Source organism: Taurulus bubalis, assembly GCF_910589615.1.
Source record: "Taurulus bubalis genome assembly, chromosome: 3".
NCBI lineage: Eukaryota > Metazoa > Chordata > Actinopteri > Perciformes > Cottidae > Taurulus > Taurulus bubalis.
In genome coordinates, this window is record NC_136591.1 from 4,413,854 (window position 1) to 4,440,351 (window position 26,498).

The following is a 26,498-nucleotide window of genomic DNA, read 5'->3' on the forward strand; positions in this document are numbered from 1 at the left end:
CTGTTTCTGAACTCATGATTCATTGAATGTTTCTGTGCAGGAATCAGCAGATTTTAAAAGCATCAGTTTATATTTTTCCGTTCCTTTAAATCTCTCTTTTTTATTATGCATGATCACGATGCAGGATAACCACTACTTCCCCCGGCTTTAACCGAAACAAGGTGCTGGAAGTACCAAAATACTCAAACTGATAGAATACCCTGACCGACATACAACGAGTGAGTTTCATTATGAGGATCCCTCTAACCTCTCGGTTCCATTTACTTTGCTTCCCTCGCTTTTTGCATTGATTTTCTTTTAATTGATGAGTTCTCTAAAGGTGCGTAGGTTGAATGTCTCAGTTGACGTCTTAACTAACGATGCTACCAGACCAGTGGGCCATCCAGTTCCTGCAGCTGGAGAAGCTCTACCACGAACGCCTGCTCTCCAACCTCGCCGGCCTGCAGGAGAACTGGGGTACTGCACGCACCTGTTTCAACCCCTCTAGGAATTATTATCTGCAATGAAAAACCTTCATGTAAGTCTGTGCAACATACATAAATAATACATTCGTTTGTGCATTCACTCCACGTGTGTTCCCAGAGAGCCAGTGGAGAGAGAAGGAGAACGACGGAAGCATTTCGCCCGCTGAGACAGACAGCATCGGTCAGAAACACATCGAGACGCTGAGCCAGATCTGCAGGACGCACCTCCGGTATACCACGGACACATCAGCACAACATTCATCAGATGATATTTGTGATATCTTTCATGTTTCCTTCACAAACAATACAGACAGCACAAACTTCCATAATAAACACCTTCTTTACTGTCAGACAGAAACCTTTTAGCGCCCATTTTGCCTCACTGTAATTGACCTCCATCTTCGTCTCCCACGCTGAGGAGGCCAACCCATTGGTAGTGCATGAAGACACACATGGGAATCATTTGGGGGAAATCAATATTTCTGACAAGGCATAAGAGGGATTCTGCATGCCAGACGTTGTTGTGTCCCACGGATGCTATGACTCTCTTGGTATGTTATTGCAGCTCACAATCATTGGATGCAGGTGGATTTGATTTTAAAAAACACGAGCCAACTTCTGCTGGAAAGGCCTGCAGAAGACATTAGCTTTTTTAATATATTAAGTAACACCATCAACCTCTGGCATTTCTCAACTTAAGTCTCTCTCTTTTCTCCTTCTCCTGCTGCCTGTCTGGTCTTCCCCTGCCTTGGCTGTTCTTTGTCTCTATCTGCGTTCTTCTTGTTGGCACCACTCAGACCATCCATCAGTGTGGAGCAGGTGAGACATGTGAACCTTCCCTTCATGCCGATCTTTACTCAATTTGATATTTCCGACACGATACATGACCGTTAACTATGTTTGATTCGACAGAACACAATGAATGCAACACTGAAAGACATTGAGAGCGAGAAGGAGACGCTACAACCCTGTCGTGAAGAAGGTAAACATGTGTTTTAGTTTTTACAGTACCAAGTTCTGCTTTGAGCTAGGGGTGGGAAAAAATATTCTTAGCTGCATCTCAATTCTCTCTTGAACGATTATGACTTGATGCAGAAAACTGAATAATTGGAAACTTAAAACTAAATTCTCAACTTTATGATGGCCTGTAACAATTCTGGCAAACCAGTCTAAATACTAGCAGAGTTTTGGTGAGGTTGACAAAAGACAGACTGAGGTTGAGCAGTCGAATATGGATACAATTTGATGGGTGCCCATCAGATTGTATCCATATTCGGCTGCTCAACCTCAGCCGCCCTCACCAAAACTCTGCTAGTATCATGTTAACATGCTAGTTAGCATGTTAGCATGTTAACATGATCACAGTGACAATGCTAGCATACCATGATGAACAGCTACCGTGTTCACTATCTCACTTTAGCTCATATTTTTTTTTTTTACATTTTTTATATAATCCTTTATTAATCCCACAGTGGGGAAATTATTCTCTGCAATTTACCCATCCTTAGTAATTAAGGGGCAGTGTGCTGCTGTGAAGCACTGGGGCTTCAGTGTCTTGCTCAAGGACACTTCAACATGAAACTATGGAGAACTTGAATGGACCGCAAAATGCCTGTACTTTCGTGGAAATGTTGAAGTTATGCCCTTAACAGTGAGGTCTTTTCTGCTGTTGCGTCTCTCAAAACAGAATATAGATCTCAGCTCAACATTGAGGTATGAGTTGAGAGTGGCTGTGTCAAATCAACAACCCCGTTTAAAAATATTTATAGAGGAAAGCAGCTCATTGCAGCCACTAATACTGATACAACGTGATGCTCACATATCTGCACTCATTTTGTTTTGCACAGGTTCAACGTTATTGTTATTATCTTGAAAATATATTCAGTGCAAAACAGGTTATTTGCAGCCACAATAAGTACTTTTTTTTGCCAAATATTAGTTATTTTTTGCACAAATAGAACTTTATTTGCATTGTTCTAACAAAGTGATTGCACATGTTATTAGTTATTAGTCTGATGGAGCAATCTGGTTTACTTGAAAAGGATTTCAATTTTCTTTTTTCTATTATTTGAAAAGGCACGGATGGAGGAGTCACAAAAAGTTGGACCATTTTGTTACAATTTTGTTGGGGCGGTGGGGCCACAGTGACGATGCTAACATACTGATGGTACAAGTTCAATATGAACCATGTTCACCATCTCGCTTTAGCTAGTTAGCATGTTAACATGATCACAGTGACAATGCTAACATACTGATGCTACAGGTTCAATATGAACGATGTTCACCATCTCGCTTCAGCTAGTTAGCATGTTAACATGATCACAGTGACGATGCTAGCATACTGATGCGACAGGTTCAATATGAACCATGTTCACCATCTCGCTTTAGCTAGTTAGCATGTTAACATGATCACAGTGATGATGCTAACATACTGATGCTACAGGTTCAATATGAACCATGTTCACCATCTCGCTTTAGCTAGTTAGCATGTTAACATGATCACAGTGACGATGCTAACATACTGATGCTACAGGTTCAATATGAACCATGTTCACCATCACGCTTTAGCTAGTTAGCATGTTAACATGATCACAGTGATGATGCTAGCATACTGATGCGACAGGTTCAATATGAACCATGTTCACCATCTCGCTTTAGCTAGTTAGCATGTTAACATGATCACAGTGATGATGCTAACATACTGATGCTACAGGTTCAATATGAACCATGTTCACCATCTCGCTTTAGCTAGTTAGCATGTTAACATGATCACAGTGACGATGCTAACATACTGATGCTACAGGTTCAATATGAACCATGTTCACCATCTCGCTTTAGCTAGTTAGCATGTTAACATGATCACAGTGACGATGCTAACATACTGATGCTACAGGTTCAATATGAACCATGTTCACCATCACGCTTTAGCTAGTTAGCATGTTAACATGATCACAGTGATGATGCTAGCATACTGATGCTACAGGTTCAATATGAACCATGTTCACCATCTTGCTTTAGCTAATTAGCATGTTAACATGATCACAGTGACGATGCTAACATACTGATGCTACAGGTTAAATATGAACCATGTTCACCATCTTGTTTTAGCGTGTTGGCATGCTAACATTTGCTCATTAGCACTGGACATACAGTGAAGGCAGCCTGATGGGAATGTCATTATCTTTTCAACATGATCACAGTGATCAGTGACAGTGATGATAGCACCTTGTGGAAAGTCTATGGATCATCAAAGTAATAATTAAATTTGAGATGGACATTAATTAAGTCATAAACTCCTTTCAAATAGTCAATCAAATGATGTCCCATGTTTTTTCCTAACCAATTGAAATTGAGCTCCATGGAAAACATCATGAGGCCAAGTAAAGTTGTGAAAGAGAATTCGTACTTAGGAAAAGATAACCGCAGTGCTAAAATAATCTAAAAATAACACATAATAAAACAAGTATAGTGACAAACTCAATGGTGTACAATACAAGTAAGGATGTCCTGAACAGAATCACACCTCCACAGAAGGATGTTTTCATTTTATCCTCAGTGTACAGTTAAACAGCGTCGGCGGATGTTTTATTGAGGGCCGAATGGCGCAACGTCTTAAATATTTCTGCTACAAGGGATTATGGGATGGCATTATCTCCTTTCCTTTGATGAAGGATGGTCCAGTGCTTCCTATGCTAAAGGATATAAGAAAGGAATCATGGAAGCACCTTTCCTTTGCAGATAGAGAAATCGACCAGCTCTTATCGAGACTGCCACGCAGATACTTCCGGGTCATCCCCTCAGTTAGGAACCTTGCTAAGCAAAAAAAGACTATTTGACTGCAGACGTAGACTGGGTAGCTAAAACACGTCTTATTTTTCACATTATATAGTTTTTAACATCTGATTTAGAAGGGTTGAACGTATTACATTTCTAAGCTTGTCACTTATAAACTATTCCAGCTTACATTACTTCAAAATGTCTTCCTTTAAGCCTGGTAGAGTTAGTGCCCTTACCTTCTAATCCACTCTTGGACACATTAAGCTACACAGACCCTCTGTATCAATATACTAGTAAGTTCCCATACAGCAAGGCATAATCAATCCATAATCAATAATTAATCTCCTGTTTTTCTCCCGCATGCTAGTGAACGAGACTGAAACAACACGGCAGGATGAAGCACAAAAGCAAAGCGTGGCCCCCGAGCTTCCCCCTCCACAGACATGCCATCAGGAGGGAGGTGAGGAGGAGGAGGAAAGAGAAGAAGAAGAAGAAGAGACGTGTGAGGAAGGACAGGAAGTAGAGGAGGAGGAGGAGCCGTGCGAGGAGACTCCAGAGGAGGAGGTGAAGGTGGAGTGGCCCACAGGAGTCCCCCAGGCTTCAGACCAGGACCTGGACAAGCTGTGTCACACAGAGGGGGTAGGAAAACACTGCCTTTACTTCTGATAGGTATTACCGGAGGAGATCTGGATGATCTGGATATGAGACGAATGCATAAGAGAGAGCAGGAGGGGTATACATTTATTACCCTGCCCTGACTCCCTCTCTTGACCTTCTTCTGATAGGTATTACTGGAGGAGATCTGGATGATCTGGATATGAGACGAATGCATAAGAGAGAGCAGGAGGGGTATACATTTATTACCCTGCCCTGACTCCCTCTCTTGACCTTCCTCATCTTTCCTTCCTGCCTTCTTTCCTTTCTTCACCATCCATGCATCTATCCTTCTTTCCTTCCTCTCTCGGGTCTCTCCTGTGTGCCTGCAGAAAGAACGACTGCATTCCTATGAGTTCTGTTCTCTTTGCTGGGACACTCCCGTGAACGATCCCCCGGTGAGATCATCGCCACGGCCTCTGTGTGGCCAGACACTTGGGGATGTTACCCCCGTCACATGTAGTCCATTACTGAGCCTGAGCCAAGACGTCATGCTCGAACACGCAGCTGAAGGGGGCCTGTTTCTTCTTGGAGATGAAATCTGAGCTGCACCAAACAAGCAGAACGGGCTGAAGGCGGAGCATTGACGCGGTCGGGATGATGGCTGTTATGTCATCCAGTGGATCGACCGGGGTGGGACGTCTTTATGAGAGTTTTGTTTGTTATTACCCAACACATTTCTGTTTTGGACTCATTCTGAGAAACACCATTTGTGTCACTACAGTAACAGCAAAGCCCAGTAATAAATGTCATGAATGTCATAAATGTCATAAATGAATGGCATGAAAGTTAAGGCTTATAGTTACTTAGTAGTGGCTTGTAGTCGTATTTATTCAAGACATCAACTGAGGCAATTAGTAGGTTCATCTATATTGGCTTATTGCTGATATATATATATATATATATATATATATATATATATATATATATATATATATATATATATATATATATATATATATTTTCCTTTTATGTAATAACATAAAATAAATAAGATAAATGACAGTGTGATATGTGAAAATGCCATACTGTGTCCTTTCAAACAACCTGGAATGAACACAAAAAAAGCATTAGAAATATTTGAATTAACATTTTGATCAAGCTTTGCAGGTTTAGATATTTCTGTTAGTTCAGTTCTGTCTGGCAGCGGTTCTAAGAGATCATCCCTTACAGGACTACTATTATTTCTATAAATGTCTAACCTTCTAACCTAAAGCCAATCTGTCCAGTAGACCAATTCAATTAAATTCAGTTTATTTTATATAGCCCAACATCACAAATACAAGTTTGCCTCGGAGGGCTTTACAATCTGTACACATGACATCCCTGTCCCGGGACCTCACATCGGATCAGGAAAAACTCCCCCAATAAAGATAGTAAAAACCCTTTCACAGGGAAAAAAGGGGAAGAAACCTGAGGGAGAGCAACAGAGGAGGATCCCTCTCCCCGGATGGACAGAAGCAATAGATGTCATGTGTACAGAATGAATAACGTAACGGAGTTACAGCACATTCAATGAATGTGACAGAAATGATTCATATAATGAGTAGTATGCATGGTCCATGATCCAGATAGCCACGATCCATTAAGCAGAAGGAGGGAGAGAGGAGGGGCATCACAGGGGCAGTGGGAGGAGAAAGCAGGGCCATGACAGCTGGCAGGACCGGCTCCAGGCCAGTTGCATCAGCAAGGCCATGGTTGCATCAGCAGGGCCGGGGTCCTCCCCCTGGTTCCAGGCAGCCACGAATCCATGGAAAAAGAAAGTAGAGTTAGTAATATGCATTGAAGAGACAATCATTTATCCAGAAGGAGAGAAAGAAGAGGTGAAGAGGAGGAGAGGAGGAGCGAAAGAGGAAGAGAAGGAGGGGAGGAGCTCAGTGTATCCTAAGATGTCCCCCAGCAGTCTAGGCCTATAGCAGCATATCTAGGGGCTGGACCAGGGCAAACCTGAGCCAGCCCTAACTATAAGCGCCATCAAAGAGGAAAGTCTTAAGTCTACTCTTAAATGAGGTGACCGTGCCTGTCCCCCGAACTGAAAGTGGAAGCTGATTCCACAGAAGAGGAGCCCGATAACTGAAAGCTCTAGCCCCCAACCTACTTTTTAACACTCTGGGAACCACAAGTAACCCTGCATTCAGTGAGCGTAATGCTCTCGTGGGGTAATATGGCACCATCATATCTAAGATGAGATATGATGGTGCATCACCAGTTAAGGCTTTGTAGGTATGGAGAAGGATTTTAAATAAGATTCTCGATCTTACAGGAAGCCAGTGGAGAGCAGCTAGTAAAGGAGTAATGTGATCTCTCTTCCGCGTCCTCGTTAGTACATGAGCTGCAGCATTCTGGATCAGTTGGAGAGATCCAAGGGATTTACCGGAGCAGCCTGATAATTAGGCATGGGTATCATTTGGGTTTTCCCCGATACCGGTGCTAAACCGATACTTTTAAAACGATACCGGTGCCTAAACGGTGCCTGAACCGATGCTTTTTTATTGCCAAGGCAATTTTCTTTTCTTCAAATTGAACAATTTTATTAACTGTTTAAAGTATACTATAGATATAAATAAATAAGTACATACAAAACACACTTCAAACTACAGCTTCAAACCTTTTAACTTCAAACTATAAAAATATGTATTTAAAAAAAGAACAGACACAAGCATCAGGTGGCCTGATGGGACCGTGTGCAACAGAACTCAGACACTGTTGGATCCTAAAACTGCTGCTTTACTGGACTACACGTCATCATTAATATCAACTGGAGAGATTTGTTCCGTCAAGCCGAGGACGGACGTTCAAAAGCTCGTGCTCGTGTCTGCAGCGATCTCTGTGTGCGCGCACTGTGTGTGTGTGTGTGTGAGCGCTGGAAGCCCCGCCCCCTCGAGCCCCGCTCTGCATGCAGGCGGACAGAGAGCAGAGCAGCGAGTGTGCTCTGATCCGCGCTATTTTAATAATCGTTTTTAGCATGCGGGCACCGCGCTACCTTTTTAGTATCTATATACCGTGCAACTTTACAGAGTAGGTTAAAAAAAAAAGTATTTCAATCGGCTCAGGCACCGGAAGAAAGCACCGAAATCTGCGTTGCTTTTCGGTACCGGACGTGTTGGTTCTCGGTACCCAACCCTACTGATAATACAGAGTTACAGTAATCCAGTCTTGAGGTAACAAATGCGTGAATCAATACCATGAACCATGAATGTGAAACGTTGGTCTCGAGGAGAGAGCTGTTTCTGCTCTGTAGCATCACAATGTCCACAGTGGTATTCGAACGGGACTTACATTTCAGAATATTTCAAGTCAAACACGATATACTGACATGCCTCTGACTTGACTGAATGCAATGAACCACATCGACCCATCAACCTCCGGCCCCAGGAAGCAATTGACCTATAAATTATGGCAGCGGATGAGGCTGACAGCTTGAGGAATGTGTCCGCTTCAGCAGTCAGCATATGACCGTGCTGCGTGTTATAATCTCTGCTCTGTGGTTTGTTTAGAGATTATGATCAGGTCAAAAGGTTCTCATTCGGGTTTGGAATTAGTCTCGCTACTGCCCTCTGTTGACTGTGCAGTGTCACTGCGGTGTCAGTCAGACATGTCTGAAACACATTGTTTGTGCTTCTGCAGCTCTGTGTTTACTTGCCTTTGCCAAGCTTCTGTGGCTCCGCTTCAGCTCATCTAAACGGCTGCTGGTCGCCTGTTGACTTGCACTAAACACACAGAGTAGGTTTCCCATTAGTCCACTTGGGCAACGTGAGCCAAATCTCATTGGCTTGTTGAATCACATGTTTTCTCATCCTTCAAAAACTGACTGGGTCGTCTCATTTCATTTATTATTTTCTTTGTGGGTCCGTAGATACTCCAGATACCTGCATGTATGCGCACAAGCACTGAGGAAGTGAGTTTTTCATGATATGTCCCCTTTAACACCTCTTAGTGCCGGTCCGCTCATGAGGTCCTGGGTGAGGAGCCCTAAAGACGTCCTGAAAACAAGGAGACGTTCACGGTCTTTTCTCTGGATTCTGTCTCCCTCAGAGCTCCTCCCCTGACGGCCTGGTCTCCATTCTGAAGAGGAGGAGAGCATCGCTGGATGGACTGCCTCCCCCAAGCGACATTGTCACGAAACAGAGCTCCAAACGCAAAGTTCGCTTCAGTGAACCAGAGGAAGGCATTGAGCAAGGTACGGTTTCACTGACACAGGCCAACCAACAGTAAATGTGTAGTTCTCAACACCGGAAGAGTCAATGTGTCGAGACCAGAAAAGTCCATGAGCCAGTGGCAACATGTTCTAACATTACACTCTTTCATCACTGCAACAGATTTTCTTGCAAATGAAGCAATCACCCTTCCCCTTGAAAAGAATTCCCAACATTTCAGAACTTTTGGGCTCTTTTTTGGTCCCTTCATGTTTAGCTAATCAACTGATGTAAATGTAGTAACAGGGTTCTTACTGTCATGAAAAAACCTGGAAAAGTCATGGAATTTTAAAATGGTTATTTCCAGGCCTGAAAAAGTCCTTGAACAAATTAAAATCCCAAAGGTTTTGTAAAAGTCATGTAAATGTGTTATATTCATGTGTTCATGACGTTCATTTACGCTAAGTTTGAAATAATTAATATGCTTTTAAAAGAAAGTTGCTCAAAATATAAGCAGGCATACATACAGGCATCTATATAAATGTTTATTCTTTTAATCAAACTATTGTCTCATTCATTTGTGTCATTTAAGGTTTACTGTATGCTTTGCATTCTCATTGTTAGTTTAAATACTACATTTACTCACTTTTTCATGTTTACACCCAGATTTCATGACCAAATGTTTGGTCATGAAAATTTGGTTTAAAGTCATGGAAAAGTCATGAAACCCACTGGTCAGAATGTGTATGAACCCTGCAGTAATCAATGAGGGACTTATAGTGTTCAAACTAAGAAGTGCAATGCACATACAGTGCAACCTTCTTCAGAAAAGCCACATTCTAGTTGACCCTTTAAAACCTGCAGTTAACCGTTAGTTTGGTAACATCACGTGACATCCGTCCGTTTCTCCCTCTAAGATGAGATGGGTGGAGATTCCTGCCTGATCCTGCTGCTGCTTTGCCTGGTTACCGTGGTGATCAGCATCGGCGGGACGGCCCTCTACTGCACGCTGGTGGACACGTACTCCAACATCTGCACCGACTTCACTCACAACGTCGACTTCTACGTCATGAACGTGCGGAGGTTCTTCGAGGGTCTCGCCCGCTGGCTGCCCCTCCGGACTTAAGACCCCACTTCACCCGCATTCCGGATCAGGACGTTGCAGAACGCCTGTGAAAAAGAGAGCAGCGGCGGCGGCCGGAGACTCCCGCCTCAATATCGAACCTGGACAGGCGCGGGATGCACATGCATTAATCTGACGCTGTGTTTAAAGCGTTGGTTTCTTCTGCAGTAACTGGAGCGTGGGCCCTTTGGCTCACTAAGACTCACGACTTTGAGCCGTCGGCCTCAGAGTTACGTCTAACCGGTGCCACCCGAACAGGAGCGGGATCAGAGTTTTAAACCTCCCGTTCACTACTGTTTGTGTGGATATTCACACGAGATACACAACAGGGCTTACGGCTCTCGACGATATTTCTATTTTAACAGAAGAAGTCGCTCATCTGTAAGCGCTTCTCTTACGTGTGTAGCCGTCGTAGCTTTGTCTTTTGTTCCTCCAGCTTTCTTGTTCTGTCTTTGGAAATCATTAGGATTGAATGCGTGTGTGTGTTTTTCTTTTTTTTGGAACAATTAATGGGCCAAAAGATGATATTTACTGCTGTTTTCCTAGGTTGTCCCATCTCCGTTAAATGTATATATATATATATATATATATATATATATATATATATATATATCATAGGGCTGTACACCTTCATCAGACATCAGACAACGAAGATTTATCTTATTTTGAAAAACCCTGATTACAAAGGAGCCTTTTATGATCCCGTCACTGAAAGGGTAGTTTCACAATGTGCGTGTTTACCTCAATACAAGTGGTTCCTCTTAACATTCCTCTTATCACAAATGTGTACGACCAACTCTCAAAGAGAAACATTGTACTGAGTATGATTCTGGTAAATGTACCCTGCCCTATTAAGCGCAGCATCCCGATAGCAGAAACCCAATGCAGAGAAAAGAAACGTTTAGATTGTGTTTCTCATCAGGTCACGGGTAAAAACAAGTGAAACATACAGGTGGTTTAAGAAGAGAAAAGATGAAGATGAAGTATATTATTGTATATCTTAATGTTTATCTACATAGCTCTAACACTGAGCCTTCTTTAATCTGCATTGGGCGTGTGGGACACGGGTTGTGTTGTCTTTGCATCCTTTTTTTTGCTCAAAGATCGAGCTCTGAGGACCAACGGTTGTGTTTCGTGTCTGGCACAAGTAACACAACAGAGAAACACGTCTGGCAACGCTACATCATTTTGAGAAAAAAACCCGAAATTAAATCTAATTCGCATGTTTTTTTTATTGATGTTTTTACTGATTTCAACACAATTATTTTCATATCTCTCTGCCTGAACTCCCAATTGTATGCAAAGTGATGAATGTTACTTCTGTATTGTCTCTGCGGATGTTGCATTACGCAATCCACCTTAAGGCTGTATATGTTTCTATATTTATGTTCAGTCGTGTCAACAAGGGGAATACAAAAAAAATGTGAAGGAACATTCGTCATTGTGTTTTCTTTTGCTGGGCTTGTTATTTGAGCCGCTGCTTGGTGGGTGAGTTCAGGTCACGGAATCTGGTCCATTTAATGATTACGATATTTTACTTGTTTGACTATTTACACGCATGCTGCTGTCGGTTTTGACCAATGTGTCTTACGGTCCAGATGTATGTAGTACCTCCGCTTGGCCACAAGATGTCAGTGTACACCACAGAATCACCGACCAGTGCTGCAGTGACAACACTACAGGACCGAGACCTATAATTAAAAAAAAAGTATATATATATATATATATATATATATATATATATATATATATATATATATATATATATATATATATATATATATATATATATTTGTTTATAACAATATGTAGCACAGACTGAACCACCGGTGTATCCTTTTTACATCATATTTCACATTCACATTCACTTTGATTTGAGGAGAATATTTAGGCTATTGTTCCTTTAGCATATTTTTAGTTGAGTGAGTGCATCGTGCCCTAGATAATGGATACGTTACAAAATTAAAATAAATGTGGAATAACAGGACGTTACTTGTGGAATAAACACGTACAGTGTAATTGTTATCAGATTCAAAATATACTCTTAATAAATAATATGAAATAAACAATAATTATCCACAGGGGTTTTATAGGGTATGATTGACATGTAGGGATGAGGTACAGGGGTTAATTATTAATTATTATTTTTTATTTAACTTTTTGGGTTTTGTTTCTCGGGTAAAGAGAAGCATACTGTCTGAGCCATACTGCGGAACAGAAGGTGGCGGTAATGCACCAATTAGATGGATGCCAACCGCCGTTAAACTTCAAGAAGAAGAAGAAGACAGCTCTGTTCACCGACAACCAATCCGCGGACAGAACCGGAACTAGCCGCATTACCGCTACTTCCCAAGCGGGACCTTGACCATAAAACGCAGCAATGGCGGCTGTGACCGCAAGTAGACCGCACCACATAATCATCTTCGGTGCCACGGGCTTCACCGGACAGTTTGTTGTGGAGGAGGTCGCCCGCTGCGCTGCCGAGAGTCCCGGCGGAAGCTCTTTGAAATGGGCCGTGGCCGGAAGAAATAGGTCGCGTCTGGGAGAAGTGCTGCGACGAGCCGCGGAGAGGCTGTGTACGTCACGTTAGCTCGCTGTCACTCCCTGTCACACGTTAGCTCTCTGTCACACGTTAGCTCGCTGACAGCCTCCTGTCACACGTTAGCTCTCTATCACACGTTAGTCTCCCGCTGGCGGAGGGACAGCAGTCCGAGTTGTCGTGGTGTAACCTTTGCTAGAAAATCCTTTTTTTTTAAAACTTGAGCCCGAAATAAAATATTGTTTTTGCCCCGAAACGGCTAACTAGTCCAGTCCAGCTAGCTAACTAGTCCTTTTACAGTGAGAAAGGACATTTTTCTTGTATCTACAGTCATGGAAAACCTGGAAAAGTCATGCAATTTTAAAATGGTTATTTCCAGCTCCGGAAAAGTCCTTGAAAAAAATAAAATCCCAAAAGTGTTGTAAAAGTCATATAAATGTGTTATATTCATGTGTTCATGACGTTCATTTACACTGAGTTTGAAATAATTAATATGCTTTTAAAAGAAAGACGCTCAAAATATAAACAGGCATACATACAGGCATCTATATAAATGTTTATTCTTTTAATCAAACTATTGTCTCATTCATTTGTGTCATTTAAGGTTTACTGTATGCTTTGAATTCTCATTGTTAGTTTAAATACTACATTTACTCACTTTTTCATGTTTACACCCAGATTTCACTAAGTGTTTGGTCATGGAAATTTGGTTTGAAGTCATGTAAAAGTCATGAAACCCATCGGTCAGAATGTGTATGAACCCTGTTAGTGTCGTCACAGTATTTGAGTACAGGTCGACCCTCCCATCGGCATGCCAGAGCACTCAGACAGCTGATATGCAGAAATAAGCATTTAGAAATCATTACATTGATGTGTTAAATATCTGATATGTTCAGCTTTGCCTTTAAAACCTTGAAATGAAGGTGTGTCTACGTTGCATTCGGGGTGTTGCAGTGGAACACACACTACCACAAATGAGATCCAGGCTGTGTCTGAGTCCGCTGTTCATTTACTGAAACCTCTCCTCTCCTGACAGCTATGCCAGAGCTGACGACGGACATCGAAATCATTGTTGCTGACGTGTCCATCGAGGAGTCGCTGGCCGTCATGTGCCAACAAGGCGTGGTGATTCTCAACTGTGTGGGCCCTGTAAGTCTGCCACACTTTGCTCACGACTGCTTTGAGATGACGTTTTTCAATTTGACTCACACGGAAATGTTGTGGTTTGTGTGGAATCCATTCTCCCTCTGCTCCTTGTCCTTTCAGTACAGGCTTTATGGCGACCCTGTGGTCAGAGCTTGCGTAGAACATGGAGCTCACTACATAGACATCTGTGGGGAGCCTCAGGTAGGAAAAGAAGTGTTTGTCTTGCTTTTTTAGGCATTGATGGACTGTAAATGTGTCTTTTGTATTAGATCTCCAACTTGGTTATAAGCAGACTGACTGTATGGAGTCTTCTGTGTCCGTGACTGACTGGCAGTTCAGGTGCATTTAGTTTCCGTGTGTAACCGTGTACCCGTCCTCTCCAGTTCCTAGAGCGCGTGCAGCTCGAGCACCACACCAAGGCCATGGACAGGGGGGTGTATGTGATCGGCAGCTGTGGCTTCGACTCCATACCGGCCGACCTGGGTGTTCTCTACACACAGAAGCAGTTCAAAGGTAGCGACGCTTCAGCCATTGTGAACCACAGAGGCTGTACAGTTAATACAGTAATAAATGAATAAGCCATGGCTTTCTCAACGAATTGAGAGCCTCAATCCGCTTTGCCATGCCTTTGAGAGGAAGAGCAGTGGCTTCATTGAATGCATTTGGTTGTGTTTTGTGGACCGTTTCATTTGAGCTGGAACTTGGTCTTCAACTGTGTGATTTGGTCTGATTTCAGGGACACTGACGGCTGTGGAGAGCTTCCTGAGCATCAGCAGTGGGCCTGAGGTAGCCGGATCCATTACAGACTCTGCACGGCATGATGGGAAATGTAGTCTTGATGCACTTTCTCCAACCTTTTTGGAAAGCGGAGTGATGGCTCAAAGCGAGCCGTCACTTCAAAGGCACAGTTAAGGATGTGGCAAATCACAGATGGTGTGTAGTAGAAAATGTCAGAAATTTTATTTGAAATAAAACGTTGCAGAAAGGTCCCTTTAGACCAGTGGATCTCAAACTTTTTCTGACACACCCCACTTTGGAGGAAATGAACATTTCTCTTCCTCCAAAGTGGGGCGTGACAGAAAAAGTTTGAGAACCAGTGGTTTAGTTCAAAATTCATTGATTTTTAACCATTTTGTTAGAAATTCATTGCCCCAACAAAATTCTAACAAAATGGTCAATGCTGAATATTGATTGAAATAACTTTTTGTGACTCCTCCATCCGTGCTTTATCAAATAATAGAATAATGAAAATTGAAATCCCTTTCAAGTAAACCAGATCGCTCCATCAGACAAAAACTAATAACACGTGGAATAACTTTGTTAGAACAATGCAAATAAAAGTTAGATCTGTGCAAAACATTACTAATATTTGGCAAACAAATTGGCCTATTGTGGCTGCAAATAACCTGTTTTTGCACTAAATATAAGATCATAACAATAACGTTCAACGTGTGTCAAACAAATCAAAATGAGTGCAGATGTGTGTGAGGATGGGTCAAATGCAGAGAATAATGTCCCCACTCTGGGATTAATAAAGGATTATTAAATAAATATTTATTAAAGAAATCTTCCACCCCCACGCCCCACCTGTAATACCTCCGCGCCCCACAGTTTGAGAACCACTGCTTTAGACCGAGAGATAGAGCAGGTTCAGTGAGTGGAGTTGGGAAAGTGTGGTATTATATGGCCATTATGAATGTCCCTTGAGAGAAGTAACGATGCTGCAGTGTCAGTCCTTTGTTTAAGGGTAAGCAGACCAATCCCCAGCAGGCTCTCGTCACATGACTCGTGGATCCACATTAAACCTTTGGGGCCTCTCTGATAGCACTGCTGTCTGTGACGGAGGTTAACGACTCAAACCCCCCTGCAGGGCTCGGTCGGCCACGACACCACTTGGCGGTCCGCCGTGTACGGCTTCGCAGACAGCGGATCCCTCCGCCGGCTGAGGAGGAAGCTCGGCCTCCAGCCGCTGCCTGTGGTGGGAGCCAAAGTCAAGAAGAGGTGAGGCTGTGACTGAGCCCTCATGTCTGGCTGCAACACTCAACCGCGAAACCTTTTGATTGGCATGTGCAGCGTGGCGGAGATTAGAAGGTGTGTCTTTAGTCCCAGCAGAGATGGGGTTTCCCTCCAAAACTGATGCATCTTTTTGACACTTGGCCTTCCTTTCAATAGTTTGATTCCAGAGGGAAATATGGAATATTAACTGAATAATACCTTCATTCATCACTAGGTGTATGTAATTCAATGCAGTACAATGAACATTCACATTTAGTAGCCTATCAATGGAGGAAATGAGCTGGAACAGCATCCCGTCATGCATGTATTTATGTATAGGATATCAGACAGCAGGCCTAGGTATAAAATGCACGGCCCGCCACTTTGCTTTCTCCTTTTTGTAATGTGATGTGTGTGTGTGTGTGTGTGTGTGTGTGTGTGTGTGTGTGTGTGTGTGTGTGTGTGTGTCCAGGGGGTTTGTGTTTTTCAGCAAGGAGATGCAGCAGTACGCCATCCCATTTATGGGTTCTGACCCCTCAGTGGTCAAGAGAACCCAGCGTTTCCTCTACGAGGCGGAACAGCGATCGCCAGTAAGATGAAACCATGAAACCTTTATCCCAGTGGGGATTATTAAAACTGCCGTTCTTCCTCTTAAAATATTTCCAAAGCATATAATTTTTAATATTCAGTAGTAGGAACACATACACCCATTTTCTTATTTTCACTGCACCTCTACTTCCTGGCTGTGAAAAGCAAATGTTTTTTATTTATTTGCTTATTTTCTGCTGCAGCCAGAGACACAATAGGTTGTTTGGAAATATGATGAGATAGTGAGATAGTGGTTCATCAATTTCCCTCCCCCCGCTGCTCATTATTACCCTTGACATCTCCGCTCTTTTTTCCTCTTTCCCATCAATTATTTCTGTTTTCTTTCCCTTTGCATCAGCATCCTTCTCTCCTCCACCTCTACCACCTGCCTCCTTTCCTTTTTTTTTTTACCACATGCTCCTCCCTCACCTGTTATCTGCATCCCCTCCCCTTTCTCTCTCTCCGTCACCTTTAAATTCCTTTTTGTTTTTGTTTTAACCCTCCATCGGGCCTCTCTCCCCTCCATCCACAGGTCCAGTACAGCGCCTACGTCGGGATCGGTGGCCTCTTCTCGGTCGCTAAGCTCTTCTGTGGAGGCTTCCTCTTCTGGTTCATGGTCAAATTCAGCCTGGGCAGGAAACTCCTCACTACGGTAGCCATCATCGTCATCATTGTCGTTATCAACCTCTTTTTGTAACGTCTACCGTGATCATTTGAGTCCCTTGGTAGTGTTCATTCATTTACATATCCATGACGCATGTCTGCAGGTGAGCTTGCTCTCTTCAAGTCCTCACGTGCAACTCTTTTTACCATTTTTCTTTTTATTACCCCCTCTACTCCCAGCTTTCTTTCTTATCTCCAGAAATTGCCTTCCACCTCGCTCGGTTGCTATGGTCTCTGGGGGACAAAATGTCCTAAAACTGCAGCTTTAAACCAGTTCCACCCTAGAGCTCTACAGCTCATATGACCTTAATACCAGACCCTATTGTCCTTGATCTCTAACCATCTGCAACTCCTTGCCTTTGCGGAATTATTAAAACTTAACGATGCTCCGTTTGTCAGCACTGCAAGTCATGGAGACTAAATGGAGTCAGTATATGGTGTGGGTTTTATTTAGCAAACTTAGCATATACTTCTGCTGTAAGCACCATTTTGTGACATTTACAAATAAGTGATTGACATATTTGTTCTGTCTTTCCCAAAGTTCCCATCACTCTTCTCCTTTGGCTTGTTCACCAAATCTGGTCCAACCACGAAGCAGGTGACACAAATACTGTATGAGTGTGTTTTGTGTCATGTACCAGGTGAAAGGAAATCCAGGAACTGGTCCGGGTTATTTAGTTTGTTGTTAAAGGAAAACCCATTTCCTTCATCGTCTTCTCATATTGAGCGATGGACAGTAGCAACAGTTCTGATTATTTCACTGCGAATCATAATGTGAGGACAGTTGTCCTGTTGGATTAGATAATTTTAGCTGTTTCGCTGCTTTAATGTTATGCCAAATGAAATGTATGTGGTCGACTATGAGCTGCTAGGAGGGAGACAAAAACACCCAAATATAAGAACCTGGACTAGATTTCTCTTTCCTGCACCGCGTTCTGCTGCTCACTTTGTTGTGTTTCATTGATTCGTTCTGCTTCCTCCTCCTCCCTCAGATAGAAGACACGTGTTTCAGCTTGACACTTTTCGGGGAGGGCTACTCCGAGGGTTCTGATCCCACGCAGGGCCGACCCAACGCAAAGATCTGCACTCAGGTCATAGGAGCAGGTAAAGCTGCCACAAGTACACAGAGGCTGCTAGTTGTGTTCAATGGAAACGTACATAGCTGTCATACCACTCATTATTATTTTGTTACTAGGAACACCTGTGCTTTTCCTACGGCGTAGTAGTACAAGCAGTGGTGTAGAAAAGCCCCTTCAGCTTAAGCAGTGAGCCGTTGTTAAAGGATCAGCTGGTGTTCTGCATCTAAAGGCTGCGGGTCGTTTTGACAGGGTTAATACAGTCATGGAAAACCTGAAAAAGTCATGAAATTTTAAAGTGGTTATTTCCAGGCCTGCAAAAGTCCTTGAAAAAAAAGAAAATCCCAAAAGTGTTGTAAAAGTCATGTAAATGTGTTATATTCATGTGTTCATGACGTTCATTTACGCTGAGTTTGAAATAATTAATATGCTTTTAAAAGAAAGACGCTCAAAATATAAGCAGGCATACATACAGGCATCTATATAAATGTTTATTCTTTTAATCAAACTATTGTCTCATTCATTTGTGTCATTTAAGGTTTACTGTATGCTTTGTATTCTCATTGTTAGTTTAAATACTACATTTACTCACTTTTTCATGTTTACACCCAGATTTCACAAAATGTTTGGTCATGGACATTTGGTTTAAAGTCATGGAAAAGTCATGGAAATTGGTCAAAATGTCTATGAACCCTGCTTTTAGCAAATCTTACACAAACGGGCGTATAACCTGCTTTTGTTGGGGACTATTTCCTGGATTAATCCACATTTGGTGCCCGAGTCATCCTGGACACAGCAGTTTAGTGGAGCGGCGTTAGAGGATGTTGGTGAAACTCCAGATCGATTGACTTTAAATCTAGATTAAACATGTCAGTTAGCGTTGGTCTTTGAAAACCGCTGATAAACAAAACAATGTGTAACGGGGCAGGTTTAAAACATGGACATTGACCATGTCTGCAACTTGTTTTATCTCCATGTTTGTGTTCTGCTTCACAGAGCCTGGGTACGTAGCTACAGTTTCTGCTCTGGTCCAATCAGCCGTCACCTTGCTGAATGAGCTGCACTCTCTGCCCAGGAGGTCAGTGCAGGCCGTCTTCTCTCCATAAACGGGGAGATTTGGTGAAGTCATTCTGTCTCTTCCTCCTTTCTGCAAGCATCATCCCTCATTCTCTCTCTCTCTCTCTCTCTCTCTCTCTCTCTCTCTCTCTCTGTTGCTCTGGACAGGGGAGGGGTGTACACTCCAGGAGCTGCCTTCCATAAAACCAGTCTCCTTGACCGCCTCCACAACCACAGCATCAGGTTCTCAGTCAGGAATGAGCAGTAGTCGGAGTCGGTGGTTCTAATCCAGCAGCTTCTCCTGTCCTCGCCGTCAGTTAGCTGTCCGTTCAGTGTGTGTGGTGTTCATACGCACCTCTGATGGGAGACGCACACTATTCCAGCCAATCAGCAGCCTCGGTCTGAGGGTGAGTTCTATGGATGGAGAAAGAGGAAAGCAGCTGGAGCCAGAGGGAAGGTTCATTTATATATATTTTCATCTGTGTGAGTTGTCGAGTTGAAATATGAAGACTGTCTGCTAAATCTCTGACTCCACCGTAACCTTAACCGCTGTAAAGGTCGTCCAGCCTACTTTTTGCAGACGCTGTGACTGTGAGACCCATGAACCTTTTGTTTGTCTGTTGAATTGTTTTAGTATTATAACTGTATGATTCATCTGACGGGGTCAAAGCTGGGAACAGAGCCACAGGAAACCTGAACCAGTAATGATCTCTGGATCTCTACATCCCGTTAACCCATCTTGCCCACTGATTACTAGCGACTGACGTAGTCAATACCTGACTATTGATATTATTGATATTGTAAGGGGTATTATTATTATTAGTACTGATTTTTATTTTTCCACTTTGGCCGCATATTCATGCCATATTAAAAAAGTCACCAGATGTTGCACGCTTGTCAGGCCTGGTGAAAACAGACGTAGGATATAGGCGTAATTTTTGTGTAAAAATAAATGGCTCTCTAGTTGATTATGCATTTGTGAAAATAAGCGATGTTGTTTTTCTCATCAAGAATCTCAGTCGCCATGCAAATGTGTACTTGAAATGTAAGAAAACAACAACAAAAACACTAAACTTGATGAAACCTACAGAATTTTGATTGAATAAACAGTTTGGCAGTGAACATTGTGAGCGTGTTTATTTCTGCAGTAGTTTCTGACTGATCCCCTGTCAGCACATCGTCTATGTTTTTCTAATGGGTGCATGCAAGAGATCGTGGTCTGTCATTGAGAACAGTCTTATCCTTTTAAAGTACTTTCCAGTCTTTGAATTTGCACAAAAGAATACAAAACTTGTATGAATTATTCTTTACTGCGTTGATTCCTTTCATACAAAATCCACCTGAACTGGAGCGTGAACCTCGTCGTCTATGACGCTTCAGAAGGTGTTAATACGTTTTCCACCGTCTCCAAGTGTGATGCTCATCTTCCACCTTGACTCAAGGAGAAACGGATTGGGGGTCAAAGGTCACTGTGACCTCACAAGACACCGTTTTGCCCATAACTCAAGAATGAATTGGATAATTAGGATAATTTCAAGTTTTTCAAGTGTCAAAAGTGATGATATCTTGGACTGACATGGATGCAACATTACTAGTTGGTGGAGGCAAGTAATTCAAAGAAAAATAAGTCTTTGAAACAATGACAATGTACGTTCACTTCTTTTGTTCGTCATAAGGATTAATGTTTATGTACAATTTAAACCTCGAAAAAGATTTTGAGAATCTTGCCTTATGAAGGTGAAATTGACCAACTACAATTATAAGATTGGTCATGTGACTCAAATGTTTATTATTACATTCTAATTGAGTCTTCAGGCATACTTCTGTAGTATAGTATTATATAGTTATATGTACAGGTGCTGGTCATATAATTAGAATATCATAAAAAAGTTGATTTATTTCACTAATTCCATTCAAAAAGGTGAAACTTGTCTATTATATTCATTCGTTACACACAGACTGATATATTTCAAATGTTTATTTCTTTTAATTTTGATGATTATAACTTGACAACTAAGGAAAATCCCAAATTCAGTATCTCATAAAATTAGAATGTTACTTAAGACCAATACAAAGAAAGGATTTTTAGAAATCTTGGCCAACTGAAAAGTCTGAACATGAAACATATATACAGCACTCAATACTTAGTTGGGGCTCCTTTTGCCTGAATTACTGCAGCAGTGCGGCGTCCATCAGTCTGTGGCACTGCTCAGCCTTCAGCTCTTCTGCATTGTTGGGTCTGGCATTTCGCATCATCCTCTTCACAATACCCCATAGATGTTCTATGGACTCCAAGCAACTTTCTGAACCTGCAACTTTGTGTCTGCAGCTCTAATTCTGCAGAAACATAAGTGATTGACATGTCATGACTGGTATTGTGTGAAGTCCCTGATATCAGAAAATGAACACTCTAATATGAACCATGTCCAACAGACCAGCTTCAGAGTCCACAGTGAAATGTAGTAAATACATTTAGTCAAGTACAATTTTGAGGTTCCTGTACTTTAAACATCTTGTACTACTCTACTTCATTTAACAGTACAATATTGTACTTTTTAATCCAATACACTTATTTAATACCTTCAGTTACTTTAAATATTTAGAGTAATACAAATAAAAATAATCAACAAATACATGATGTAGACCGCCAGTATATATAGTAAAACACTGCAATGGTTTTTAAAATCACTGTACATATTGATGCATTGATAATTACATATGATACATTATTAATAATTAAAATACAATAATACAATTCTTTTTCTGAAATAAGTGCTTTTATTTTCAGTATTTAGAGTATATTTTGATGCTAGTACTTTTGTACTTTAACTGTACATTTTCTTATGCAGGACTTGTACTAGTATTTCTACACTGTGGTACTGCTACTTGACTTGAGTCAAAGATCTGAGTACTTCTTCCACCACTGTGAGTTGTCTTTATTGAAAAGCAGGACATGTGCAGAATAAAGTGATACAGATGATTCATATTCAATCATTCATTTACATTGTTGAACAAAACATATTTGAAATAGTTTGATTTAATTGAAATCAGGTTTAACAAGAGAAATCATATACTATTGATACTTTCAAATATTACCAGTAGTATTACTGTAATATAACAATCACATTGTTTCATAGTGGAAAAGAGAAAAAGTGAAGGAGACCATCACCAAAATGATTTATCAACATTGTTGGCCGTTTTATATCTATCTCTTCTCCTCTCACAGAAGACTTTAACATTAAAACCCATAAACTATATGATACTTTGTGACATTATTGAGTGACTTTAATATGATGAATCATTTTTTATATCGAAAAAGAGAAAAAGGTTATAGAGGCCAACACCAAAAAGATGTAACCGCATGGCTGGAGCTCTCAGCTCTGCTGCCATGAAGAAGGCGCTTTGCTCTCACTGATACACACACAGGTACTCAGTGGAGCCTTGATTGCCTTTGTTGAGATTTTTAACAATAACAATGAGACCAGCCTTCTTGTATTCATGAGTCAAAGCTGTGTTGCCAAGGAGGGCGATGGCCTTAATGTACAGCAGGTAATCATTAACTTGGTTTAACTCAGTGGTTCTCAAACTTTTTCTGTCACACAATGGTCCAAGCTGAATTTGTATTGAAATAACAACATTGTGTGACTCCTCCATCTGTGCTTTTAATAGAATAAGGAAAATTGCAATCACTTTCAAGTAAACCAGATCGCTCCATCAGACAAAAACAACAAAACAAAATTGCTTATTGTGGCTGCAATTAACCTGTTTTGCACTGAATATCTGTTTAAAATAATAACAATAAAGTGCAACCTGTGGAAAACTAAACAAAACCAGCGAAAGAAGACTATCGGATAGCAGACACGCTGGAAGTGAGGCAATAGCTTCCTGTAGTACGTATCATCTCTCTCCTGACATCATCACTCACCTGACATAACCTCTGCTCCGTGATCGTTTGTTCTGTGATGTCAGAAGTGACATGTGTGTGGTCAGTCTCTGAGTGACGGACGTATCTGCTGGTAGAGATCAGTCATGTTGATTTCCTGGAAGGCTGCGGTCAGCTCTGGGAGCGACTCGTAGTTCATCACTACAAACCCCTGGAGACTGATGGGAAGACATGGAAAGAAACACAGAGAAAACCTCATGAGCTGCAGTCATACTGCTGTGGGACCAGCGTTGGGTCACTTGGCTCTAAAAGTCCTGCCCTCATTCCCTTCTTCTGCTACAACAAAGTCATCTGCCCGTCATCCATACCCGTGTCCACCGGAGGAAGACGTCGGGCTTTCAGTGAGAACCTTCATCATCCTCTCTTTGCATTTCTTGCCTGAAGAATCCACATCCACCTTCACCGTTCTCAAAAGGCGACAGAACTCCTGAAAAGACACGATTACAGTCAGAACTCCAAAGCTACGCAGAAGTCAAACGTTTAAAAACACGGCTTTCATTCACAAGTTACTTTGCAGTTAAAATGGATATGTTCCATATAATAAGGGTTATAACCTGTATAACATTTACACATACAGCTATTTGCAGCGCCATAGTTCTGTTTAATTTTTTTGTTTCTCGTCATTTCTGAGATGCAGCCGAGTTGTTTGAATTAACCTCTCATGTCTAGAGGGGAGATAAACAGAGCAACTTCAATCGGACCTAAATGAGCTGCTTGAAATGGGCCGTCCCAAAGCTCTTAGTCTGCTCTGAGGAGTGAGGAGGCATCTCTGAGGAGCCATCAGCGAGGACGCATGAGAGCGGCTTCCAGGAAGTGTTTTAGAGGCCGACACGCCCCCTCATTGTTCATCACTCTGTTCATTGGCTGCTGCAGCTGATTGGACGGTTCTGATTGTTCTCATTAAAGTTTCATAGCAGAGTGAAGACGACTCACCGATTAAACTCAATTTATATATTTAATCACTTTTCTACAGCTGAAACTGCACACATGGGAAGGCCAGGACGATCCTGAACCAAACCAATAGAGGTCTCTCTTCTACATTGTGAAGCTATATATATATATATTTTCTTTTAATCATTATCTTCTTACACAACTCTTTTCAGCATTCATTGGTAGAATGTCTGAGTGGAGCAATAAGGAATTTTGGAGAAGACCCCAACACATCAAGGATATGTTTGTGTTTTCTGATTCCTCATCTGGTTAAAATATGTTCATTGTAGGTCTGAACAACAAAAGGACCACAAACAACTTCCTTCATTTATGAGGAAGATTTGTAGTCATTTGTGTCGGGTTTGATGAGTTATGTCATTTCAGTTTCCCCCAAAACATTAATCCTAATAAATTAATTCCAGTGTTCAAGTGAAACCATAATCATATTCTGTTTTTTTTATAATTAATTTCAAAACATAGACGCAAATAATTCATGAATAAGACAAACGCATTCCGCCGGTAGAAATCAGTCCAGCAATTATAAACAGGACACAGAACACAGTATAAATACACACACTGTGTATAAATACTCAATGCAGTTTGTTAAACAGGTAACGGACTACACTGATGATAACTGTGTCTTTATTAGTATTAGTACACTGATGATAACTGTCTTTATTAGTATTCTGCTCCACACAGGAGAATCATAATTCAATACAATTTTCAGAAGTAACTAGTAACTTGTAACTAGTGACTTTTTCTGAGTAACTACCCCAACACTGGCTGTAGAGTAATCGATTGTGAGGGCACTGTTCTTCTAGTTAATGGGAAATGTACTAATCAATATCATGGTCTCGTTTTCATTTATTTACCTTTTTATCGCAATAACGCAGTCAAGATGTGTCCATTTCATTTTATTATACACCGCCCATTTGACATGTGCTTTATGTTTTTCCAGGGCGTACTCAATACATTTTTAAAGTGCTGAGACATGGCCATGCAGTCCATGCTGCAGACAAGACCTACACGAAGAGAAACATTGCGTCGGTACCTTGATGTTGGGTCTGGCTCCCTGCAGAACCACCAGTATACTGCGTCCCAGTAGTAGCCTCCCACCAAGCTGGAGCTGCTGGGTCCAGCGCTCCAGCAGACTGGTGTAGCGATTCTGAGATCGGATGTGGTCCAACGACAGCACCGCCGTCCACTCCTCCTCCTCCTCCTCTTCTCTCTCTCTCACTTCCTCCTCCTCCTCCTCGCTCACCTCCACACACTGATATATTTTGGGTTTGTTAACACAGATCAAATGAATACTTGTGGAGCGTTCCTTTAGTGTAAAAACTTAAATACAATGTTCTCGTTGTTCGATTCCGTCAGTGAGCTCTTTTACCTGCAGCCACTCCACCAGCAGATGGACCATCGGTTCTGGAGGTAAAGCTGCAGCTTGATCCAGCAGCTTCTGTCTGATGTTGTGACACTGACTCCTGGAAAGATCAGTGGAGGAGACGGAAATGGCGGGGGGACAGGAAGGGTAGCGGCGGTGCAGATGGAACAACAGTCTCACGTCCGGCCCTCTTTCTCCTCCAACGGTGCTGTTGATCCGGACCATGAGCCCATCCTGAGCTGGAAGGCAAACAGAGCGGCATGTAGCGCTGCAATCATTTAGGGTTCTTCCCCAAGTCTAACACCTGTATGTTTTCATTGAACTGCATGGCAAGTCAGAGAGGGCATGCGTTATTGTCAACGTCATTGCAAAAGTCAAACTGAAGAAGCTGAATGTTATTCAGAAACAAATTACTGATATTGAAAACAGTCTTGGTCCTTTTTCATTTGCTATTAAAGGCGTTAAATAGCAAAGGCTTTATTGAGGAAATGTAACATCGTTCATTGTATTCGTCTCATTATTACAATGTATTTTATAATATTCATAGAAGCGGTAACGTTACGTGGAAACTTGGATTTAACTTGGATGTTGGGGGTCAACATCTCACTTCCGCATTGTCCTGCAGCCAAAGACTTGACGTCAGAAGTCACGTGACGTGGTCGGTTTGTTGCAACCCAAAATGTTGGGTCCGCCGGTGTTTGCAGCGACATGTTAGCTAACGTACCAGACTGCTGGACGAGCTGGAACTCTCCTTCTCCGCAGTAAATGGACGATAAAACAGAAACTTCCTCAAAAGCCGCTTCAGACATTATCTACGAATCGTCACGTCTTCTCCGCAACAGTGTTTTGAAAACATGTTATGAAGCCCTACGTTATTTAATGTCATACTTCAGTGGATTCAGCAAAAAGTGGTGGAAGTGATGCTGCGGCACGTGTCCGCCTCTCAAAGTCGTCCGGGTAGTTCCGCATACAACGTTCATCAGTTCCGCGACATAATTAGCGGATTCTTCTTCTTCTTCTTCTTCTT

The 26,498-nt window shown here is 41.9% G+C and overlaps 2 protein-coding genes across 2 annotated transcripts; one reads left to right on the forward strand and one right to left on the reverse strand.

Moving 5' to 3' along the window:
* Positions 1 to 1,379: 1,379 nt before the first annotated feature.
* Positions 1,380 to 20,328, forward strand: LOC306733499 (saccharopine dehydrogenase-like oxidoreductase). The gene is made up of 14 exons (XM_079214748.1): positions 1,380 to 1,446; positions 4,609 to 4,880; positions 8,931 to 9,075; positions 13,730 to 13,842; positions 13,960 to 14,040; positions 14,223 to 14,352; positions 14,576 to 14,625; positions 15,710 to 15,840; positions 16,307 to 16,424; positions 16,955 to 17,074; positions 17,627 to 17,683; positions 18,078 to 18,189; positions 19,158 to 19,239; positions 19,386 to 20,328. Exons 1-14 carry the CDS (start codon positions 1,383 to 1,385, stop codon positions 19,483 to 19,485), a joined length of 1,575 nt encoding a protein of 524 aa, XP_079070874.1. The 5' UTR covers positions 1,380 to 1,382; the 3' UTR covers positions 19,486 to 20,328.
* A 1,811-nt stretch (positions 20,329 to 22,139) lies between these two features.
* Positions 22,140 to 26,280, reverse strand: rwdd3 (RWD domain containing 3; the record flags this gene model as incomplete). The annotated part of the gene is made up of 5 exons (XM_079214969.1): positions 22,140 to 23,318; positions 23,469 to 23,587; positions 25,142 to 25,360; positions 25,478 to 25,710; positions 26,196 to 26,280. 5 exons carry the CDS (start codon positions 26,278 to 26,280, stop codon positions 23,204 to 23,206), a joined length of 771 nt encoding a protein of 256 aa, XP_079071095.1. The 3' UTR covers positions 22,140 to 23,203.
* Positions 26,281 to 26,498: the final 218 nt, after the last annotated feature.

What these genes read in the sequence shown, in the direction of transcription:
- LOC306733499 (XM_079214748.1), top strand. Translation starts at nt 1,383, where the DNA reads ATGAATGCAACACTGAAAGACATTGAGAGCGAGAAGGAGACGCTACAA. An exon ending in AGAGGAAGGCATTGAGCAAG is followed by an intron (nt 9,076 to 13,729) that starts GTACGGTTTCAC and finishes CTCTCCTGACAG; the next exon opens with CTATGCCAGAGCTGACGACG. An exon ending in CTGCACTCTCTGCCCAGGAG is followed by an intron (nt 19,240 to 19,385) that starts GTCAGTGCAGGC and finishes TGCTCTGGACAG; the next exon opens with GGGAGGGGTGTACACTCCAG.